Below are 9,111 nucleotides of genomic sequence, written 5' to 3'. Positions count from 1 at the left end.
ACAAATTTTAGCCACTAGGACCAAATAAATTCACAAGTAGCAAAAACATTGTTATAGGGATTACAGGACTTAAATGTAGCCGTTTTTATAACAGATGGGAAGTATGTTCCATCCAATGTTTAAAAAACTAGATTGGGTATTAAAACTTTTGTCTAAGTGAGGCGAGGCACGAGCCTCAATACAAAGAAATAGAAAAATATAAATTACACTCATAATAAACCATAAATTATCTGGAAAATCCCTAATAAAAATTCCATTCAGATTAAAAATCTAATATGCTACAAGAAACATAAAATGGATCGACAATATAACAAATAGTAAATTAACAAAATATTACAATCTAATGACAAGACACTAACTGAACTCAGACTAAAAATGTAAACAAATGAAACAAGAGAGCAGCCATTTAATGTCTTGCATGCTTTAATTTGAAAGATTTGAATAGAAAAACATAGGACAACAGCAAGAAAAGTATAATAGGAAGAGAAAAAGAGTGAAGTTATCTATCACAAGTCTACTATAAAAACTGCAGCTTCACTTTGGAGAGGCGGATCACAGCCCGGCTGTAGAAGTAGAAGGCTAAGTCAAACACATGGATTTCACTTGTCTCTTCTACGATATCTGATTTTTTTATATTTTAGATTTTACAGTAAGATTGTGTTACACAAATGACCCAAAGAAATCTTTAATACGTTCTGAGCTATGAAAAATCAGTCAAAAACTTGAGAATGATAAAAGAACAGCCCAAAAAGTGCAAGACCAACGAGTGCACACCTCTGCAGCTCTAAGGCTAAAGCTTTGAGCTCGTGATAAACATCTCACATAAGGTGTTTCTCGAGGCATAAGCATTGAGCACTTTTAAAACTTCGATCCACATATTGACAATAAATGAGCATAATATTTAAAGAAGCAGATTAAGCATGCCAGATACATAAGCTAACGATATTAGAGATGGGAAACAGAAAGCTTTAGCTCATGTTATTATCTTATGGAATCGAAAGGTCAAATTTTAAGCCATAAAAACTGAAAGTTGTAACAAAAAAAAAAAAAGAGTTTGAGGAAGCAAACCACAAACAGGTGAGCCGGAAGATGTATAACATTCATGAAGGAGACTGTGGACAATTTCAACCTTCACAGAGCTCAATGTCAAAACAGAGATGAGTTGGCAATTACACGATTGCTTTTCAAAGACCGAGTTCTAGACTTCCAACACTGGGACATCAGTCATCATGCTTCTGTTAATGACACTTTAACTACTGAGAAAACCAATCATATATAAACGAGAGAGTCTTTCCACAAATCTTTAAAAAATTCAGCTGCACAATCCTAACAGCATCAAAAGTATGCATCATCTGCTTCTTCCAATTCTTCATCTTCACTATACAATAAATAATCCCCCTCCTTCCCATCATCATATATAATGGAATTCACATTATCCTGTTTATCCAATCTCGCTCCTATCCAGTCATCATCTTCCTCATAGCCCTCCTCGACTTCTGAAAAGGATGAGATCCTCACATCATCCAACTCCATTCTCCCAACAAGCTCATCCAAATTCTCCTCTGCTAACCCCCCATCAAACTCACTAACTGAAAAGCTTCTACCCCTTCTCCCATCAAACTCCCTCCTTATTTTGCTCTTCAATTCCAAATCATTCTCCTTAATTTCCCCATTCTCCACCCTAATCCATGGCACCCATATATCAGCATGCCTCCCTAATGATCTATCCTGATCTCCCACAACCACCGTCCCCAAATTTGCTTCTCTCGCCTTCCTCAACATCTCCGAGAAATCCGAGTCATCCGACACCAATACCATCCAATTGACACTCCTACTCATGGAATGCTGCATTTGCCTCTTTAAAGCCCAATCCGCAGCCTGGGGCTTATCCTCCACCGTCTTGACATACACCCCAGCACGTCTCAGCTCCTGGGCCAGACCATAACCGACCTTTGGGGTCAACAAACGCCGTGCTGTCTCATTGTACTTCTCATTCCCATTTATAAATCTCTCCTTATAACGCTGCCGTTTCTTGCCCTTCAAACTTCTCATTCTGTTCAGCTTCTTTTGCCTCTCCCTTTCGTGTAATTGTCGAAAATGCTTCTTCAAATCAAAGTTGGTCTTGCATTTCCTCCCGCACACCGAGCAAATATACGGTTCAGTAGGCGTAGACAACCCCTTCCGCTCCAAAAAATCCATCTGGCGGCGTTCCCGGCGTTCCTCAAGGACCCACTGGGGGAGGTGGATAAAGGCGTGATGATTTGCATAGGCTGAGATATCAGTAACTTCACCAAATTTCTGGGCCACCCCTTTCAGGGCCAGGGCAGCCTGATACGGCGGACCGCGCGGCGGCTTGTTGTCCAAATCCCATAGCACCACCACTTTCTTGGGCTTTGCAGTATAAATCCCTTCCTTGGTTTTCACCATGTCGATTTCCCTTTCCGCCTTACAGGCCTTGATAGGGGTCCACTGACAACATTTGACATTGTACAATGAAGATTTTGATGAAAATAAAATTATGGGGTTGATTACGAAAGGAGGTCTCAGAGAGGAGGGTTTAAGTTTCGGGGGAGAAGGGCAAATTTTGGGAGGGAGTGGTTCAATGGAGTTGAAAAGAGAATTGAGGATCATCGTTTTATAGGATTTGGGGGATAGAAGAGAGGGAAATGCTCTTCCATTTTATTTACTCCTGTCGTTTGGCCTTTTTATCTTCAACCTGTTATCGAATGAACGGTACTGCATAGTGCACGGTCTGTATACCATAAAGAGTATATACATTGCATGTAAGTTCTTGAATTGATCTGAAAATATATTTTTTTATCTAGATTTTTTTTATTTTTCTAATGGCGTGGCCACGGTGACATTGTCCCTTCACATGAAAATCACTTAACTTTTTGTCTAAAATAAAGGAGAATGAACTTATGCTAATTTTTAAAGACTTCTTAAAAAATTAGAAGAGGATTCTCTTCAACATCTATTCCAACCCAAGCATGACCGTCGCCACTCTTGCCTCAACCATCCTACAGTCCCCTAGCACAATCTTCGAAACTAAAATCTAATTTATTGCACCATTTGAGCATGTTCATTACAACATATGTTTTATCTCCTTATCAGAGGGGCTTCCTACATCCTAGATTATTGTTGTGTTAATGTCCCCCTACCCTCAATCATTCACAATGGATATTTTTGCTTCAAGGAGGAGACAATTGGGAAGGACATATGCTATGGTTTTGCCCAACAAATTTACCTAATCCCTCTAAAAAATTCATCTCCAAATGTTTTAGCATCAATTGTAGTTTCACCAGAAACCTTTGTTTTTTTGTTTTTTTTTTCTTTTTTCAATTGAAATATCATATTATGATTCCAAACGTCCAATCAAACACAGAAAACACATCAAGTACATGGATAAGAAGACATGACAACAATATAAAAGATAATAGAATTGCGGGTCAAAAAAGAATTGTAATCTCATAATTCTCCCATTAAAAAAAGTCAAAGACACTAACATTGACAAAATTATAACCACTAGTTACACATGTCAATGGAGATCAGGGTCCCAAAAAAATCTCTTGAGAATCCAACCATAGAGACCCATCAAGAGCACATTCCTAAAGAAGCTCGAATAGAGTGATTACTCATCCCTCGAGCGGGCATACTTGATAGAATGGATGACACGCATCGTCAGAAGAAAGTAGTTTTAAAGAATGTTGATAACACAAAGAGTTGCTTAATAGATAGAGCTCTGTCCTAAGCAACAAGTAGGAACATTCAACATATTTCAGATTTGGTTGAAGTGGAACCCAAGCCATTCCCAAGCAAAGGAGAATGGCTTACCTAAGCTTGGAAGAGATAGGATAAAACTACTAATTGAGGAAGCAGGTCAAGGACTTAACTAAAGGGTGAGAGGTCAAGTAATAAAACACCACTTACTTTGCCATTAGAATAATTGAGTATCAATATCCCATATTCTTCATCTGTTGAAGATCGAGATGAATGTTGGGACAATTGATCCAACTACTAAAATTTAGTGATAGTGACTAGTGTCGAATCGAAAGTGGGACGCTATACAGTGCAAAATAATTTTATTGAGTCATAAAGGACAACTTCAAAGCTCTCTAGAGCAAATAGCAAGTCAAGAATGAGGCCTTAAGCTGGTAACATCAACTTGTTCACAATATACAAACCCTTAATATTTTTAGTTTACTAGTTAAAAAAAAGTACACTAAATTCTTATATTTGTGTTGAGTCATGAAAAAAAGTATTTCATTAGTAAAAATGAGAACTTAAGGACGAAGATGAAATTGAATGGTTACACACGTATTTCGACATAGCTTCAGTAGTGAATATTCAATGAAATGAACTCTTAGAACTGTTGATCTTAGGGCCTACTTTGTCAAATTATTTTATTAGTATTTAAGCATTTTTAATTAACTCCTAAATCAAGAGTGGGTTTAAGGCCCCCCTGGTGGAGTGGGCGGTGGGCCAAAACAAATTACATAACTCAGCAAGTCAAGATTTGATTAGGTCTAGATTTAGGTTTAGGAGGTCAATTTATGATAATTCATTGAGTCTATTGGATAGCTTCGTTATCGGAGGAGACAATACATAATTGAGAAGAGCTACATTTATTGGGAAAATTTGCAGACTGGTTTAAAGGTTTAAAAGTGGTGAAATTTCATTGAATTTTGGATAAAAAATAAAGTTAAACCAACCAATCAAATTCTGTCACATCTGCACCTGTAAACCAATGAGCAACTTTCCCTGGACAAGTAGCATTTTTGTACATAATTTACATATAACCATGGCAACATTTTTAATATTTGCTGGAACAAATGAGTACAAATCTATGTGAGATGAGTAAAGTAGATTGATTGGTGCCATTGCTCAGGGTATCCACATATTTTATCGGACTCACAACTTTTATCCATTTTTAATCACATTCTCTAAAAAATAATTTTTTACTTGAAAAAATCTATCTCAAACAAACAAACTTTAAGTGGATAATATATCATGTTATCCGCTCTTGTCATGAAGGTATTAAGTGTTGTATGAATTCTAATCAACATATAGGATTTGATCATTTGATGGAATTTCAAGTTCCATGATCCTCAGCTATGCGCACAAGTCCTTGAATAGCCTGTGGAAAAGAAGCCAATGCCATGTACATAATTTCTTGACACATGATCAGAATTTTTTTTTATCAATATCATTTTATGACAAAAAATCTTGCACAATATTTTGCCTATAGTACAAGGTTGTTGGGAACAAAACAATATATACTATGAGTATTCCCTACATCTTCCTTTCCTCGTTGTATTGCTATCAGCAACGTAGATGACAATAAGTAACATTAATTAATGTCATAAATAACATTACTCTTTTCCCCAGGGATCAAATCAAAATGTCGTCAAATTAACATTAATTAATGTCATAAATAACATTACTCTTTTCCTCAGGGATCAAATCAAAATGTTGTCAAATTACTTTTGTATCATATTGTAATCAAATTGCTGTTTAAAAAATATACAAATTCTACTTCATGCTTTCTACACATATGGGAAAAACCCAATGGAACTCCACAAGCACCATAATAAACGAGAAATCACATAATTCATGAAGCAAAACCATTATATAAATTGCACCTCATTCCCCACATTTTGAGCTGATTATCATAGTACATTTAACTGCCGTCGACAAAAAACCACTATCTCTCCTTTCGATAAAAGCATGTTTCTTCTTTGTTTCCTTTTAACCCTGTCTTCTTCTTTCTAGCAGCCCCATCTGCCTTTTGTTAATGTCTCTCACATTGTCCAAACGAAATCCTATGAAAGATTTAGATCCGAAATTTAAAAAAAAAAAAAAAAAAAGGAATCATTCGGGATCCATTTTGTAGGATTTTTGAAAAGTCAAAAACTACTTTTGAAATGAAGAAATTATTTTTGAACATATTTTGATAATTTTCTGAAATATTTTTGTGTGGCTAGAAAAAAAACTTTTAAAGTAAGTTGGGTATAAGGTAATTTCGTTGGAAATCTCTTCTACAAAAAATAGAAGTACTAACAAACAAGCCCTAAATCCTTTACAAAGCTTTGTATGTCTCTAGAAGGGTTTATCAATGCCTGCCTGCCCTCCTCTCTCTTTTGAAAATATTCAATAAGAAATTAACCAACTAATGCGTTTCTTAATGAAAACAGTGGGAGTCGGTTTTGTATATATTATATTTATTAAGGAGAATGAAGGGTCAATAAAGAAAGGAGTTAATGCCATCTCTTTCTTTCAAAGAAATATGCCACTTTTGCATTTGTAATACTTGTCAACAATTTCTCTCTCTTTCTGGTATCTGTTGCTGCCTTTCTTTAGCCTGTCCTAGTCCATGCCCGCCCTTATATATTCATTTGATCATTTCACCTTCTTTATCCAAAGTAAAAGTAGAGTAGAAAATCAAGAGGGGAGATTTATATTTTTAAAGATCAGCATGACTGGATGGTTAAATGTAATTCTGGTGGTGGCTGGTTCTGGAATTCTTGCTGTTCTATTAGTCTTGATCATCAAGCGATTCTGTTGTAAATCGAAAAGGCGTAAAGATTCTGTACTGGTAAATGGGGATAGAGCTGAGAATTTGCAGAATGGAATAGCCAGGCTTCATCAAGCGAGTCTTCATCATGTCGATGGAGATGGAGGCAAGAAAACAAATAATTATGTTTTTCGACGTGGAATATCATCAGGGAAGCCATTTTTTAGTTGGGCTGATTATCCTTCCCTTGTTACTGATGCTGTTGAGAATGGATGGTCAAGATTTGCATTCACGACCTTCACGTCATCTCCCTCCGTTAAATCTGCCAAGTCCCTTTTAGGCGTGTGCGCAACTGGTGACCATGGAAATGAAATTGCTGTAGAAATCGGTTGGGAAATTTGTGAAGGATCAGCAGATTTCATGCAGAAAATTAGACTGAATCCCGGGTTGGAGAAACTTAACAATTCAAACATGAATTCTTCAACGGGAGCTATCTCTCTTATTAGAACAGCTTTACCTTTGCCAGGTCCACATTTGGGAAATTCGTCTTTCCCTCAAGAATCCTATTTTGAGATCACAATTTTGTCTTCTACAGAAAATAGTCTTAATCTCGCAGACGATAAATCCGAAGACGAGAAAATGAAGCTTATTCACGAGGATTTTAACGCGAAAATTATTCCGGATTCACAAGTTACTAGCAATCGTAGTCAGCACAAGAACAGAAATGAAGAACACAAGATTGCTGTAAAAGAAGATGGCAAAAATGAAGGAATTTTGCTATCAGTTGGGCTAACAGGTGGAGGCCCTCTTCCTCTAAAAGTTCCAGGCAGCTATCCAGGATCAATTGGTTTCAACTCCACTGGTTCTGTCTATCTTGATGGTAAGTTTTGATTTTTTTGTCATTTTTATCCATAATAACAAGCATTTAAGAGTCAAAATATGCACTTAATGTTCTTAGAATCAGTGGGCATTTTGTGTAGACGAAAAACAGTCAACGCCCCGCTGTTCCTTCCACCGCAAATAGGCATATACTAACTATTCACAGAAAGCAACATTTTACTTTTCAAATTGTTGAATAGGAATGCATCATCTATTTAGCATCATCTCTTTATGAGAAATGAGATGGTCCACTATGGCCACCATCCAGATTATTACCAAATTAATAATTATAAAATAATAAAAGTTGACATAGCATTATTTTCTATGACCTGAATAAGACCTGCAATTTTTCTTGATTATCTTTTTCTCTTGAATATATCTTCACGAACAATATTGAACTATAGAATTAATCTCCTGTCTAGTGAGCAAGATAAAAAATTCTCATAACTGACGTGGCAAGAAAACCTCAGTTATAGTCGTGAGAAGTTTTTATCCTACCCACTTCAGACGGGAGATCAGAATTGTATCGAACATTATCATTGAAAAGTTAAATTAGTTTACATAACTTAGTTTGTGAACACATAACTAAAGTACCAACAACTGTTACCAACCCTGAAAATGAAATTATTCATTTATGCTGCAGTAACTTTGTTTGGTAAAAGTCAAAGAAGTTTATATAATATTCAATGCCGATAATGCAATAAATTTCAAAAGTTAGGTATCTGTGATTAATTACTTGATCTTATTACAGGAATTAAACTAGTATACGAATCCGAAAATGAAGACTGGGGAAGAGCAGACAGGGTGATTGGCTGTGGGTACAATCCAAGCCAGAAAAAAGTCTTCTTCACAGTTGATTCACAACTTGTACATGAAATCCATTGCAAGTCTGAGGGATTTGCATTTCCACTTTATCCAACATTGGCAGCAAATACAGATATTATGGTTCTGGTAAATCTTGGACAAAGCCTTTTCAAATATGCACCTGCAAATCTACTAAGAACTCCAAATCCTTGTTTCATTGGCCCCATGGCAAATTCTTCTGCCTTAGGCTATGAAGATAGCAAGGAACTTTTTTCAATGGGACGGATCGATTCCATGTATCTACAACGAAGTGCAACCAGAAGCAACAACAATACAGTAAATAGTATTAAAGCAATGGAATATGATCAGGAGTCCGAAGGTGATTTGTTTGAAATTGTCTTGGATAGTACTGGAAGATCACCACACACATATCAATAGTCGGGAAACATCGGTTCATCCCATTCAAGAAACGTGCCATGGTGGCTTCCTGGTCCTCCTCTACATTAGCTCGAATAATTAAAATTTCCATTTCTTTGTGGTAATCCTCCACACTTCTCGACCCTTGGTACAATCCCTGCAACCGTTGATAAAGCTCCCTATGGTAATGGCTAGGTACAAACCTCTTCCTCATAACTGCCTTCAACTCATCCCATGTCCGGATTGGTCTCTCCCCATTCCTCCGCCTTGAAGTGGTCGCTTGATCCCACCAAGTGATGGCGTAATCAGTGAACTCGAAAACTGTAAGCTTCACTTTTCTCTCCTCCGAATAATTATAACACTCAAAGATAAGCTCCAACTTTTTCTCCCATTCTAGATACGTCTCCGGGTCACTCCTACCCTTAAATGGCGGAATGGACATTTTGATGTTGCCCATACCTCCATCCACGTCATCTCCATAATTATTTCAACCCCGA

At 36.7% G+C, this 9,111-nt stretch overlaps 2 protein-coding genes across 2 annotated transcripts; one reads left to right on the top strand and one right to left on the bottom strand.

Annotated features, from left to right (window-relative positions):
* Nucleotides 1–957: 957 nt before the first annotated feature.
* Nucleotides 958–2,726, bottom strand: LOC111397257. Its single transcript, XM_023024088.1, has one exon. It carries the CDS (start codon nucleotides 2,629–2,631, stop codon nucleotides 1,336–1,338), a length of 1,296 nt encoding a protein of 431 aa, XP_022879856.1. The 5' UTR covers nucleotides 2,632–2,726; the 3' UTR covers nucleotides 958–1,335.
* Nucleotides 2,727–6,244: 3,518 nt separating this feature from the next.
* On the top strand, nucleotides 6,245–8,640 carry LOC111397256. Its single transcript, XM_023024087.1, has 2 exons — nucleotides 6,245–7,394; nucleotides 8,145–8,640. Exons 1-2 carry the CDS (start codon nucleotides 6,374–6,376, stop codon nucleotides 8,633–8,635), a joined length of 1,512 nt encoding a protein of 503 aa, XP_022879855.1. The 5' UTR covers nucleotides 6,245–6,373; the 3' UTR covers nucleotides 8,636–8,640.
* The last annotated feature ends 471 nt before the right edge of the window (nucleotides 8,641–9,111 follow it).

The sequence above is a fragment of the Olea europaea genome, chromosome 7 (genome assembly GCF_002742605.1).
Source record: "Olea europaea var. sylvestris chromosome 7, O_europaea_v1, whole genome shotgun sequence".
Classification (NCBI taxonomy): domain Eukaryota; kingdom Viridiplantae; phylum Streptophyta; class Magnoliopsida; order Lamiales; family Oleaceae; genus Olea; species Olea europaea.
This window is presented reverse-complemented; position numbering and strand designations above follow the sequence as displayed.

Bases quoted from the DNA above. Each gene is read 5' to 3' on its own strand.
- LOC111397257 (XM_023024088.1), bottom strand. From the start codon at position 2,631: ATGATCCTCAATTCTCTTTTCAACTCCATTGAACCACTCCCTCCCAAA.
- LOC111397256 (XM_023024087.1), top strand. From the start codon at position 6,374: ATGCCCGCCCTTATATATTCATTTGATCATTTCACCTTCTTTATCCAA. The intron at 7,395-8,144 runs GTAAGTTTTGAT...ATCTTATTACAG, and splicing joins TGGTTCTGTCTATCTTGATG to GAATTAAACTAGTATACGAA.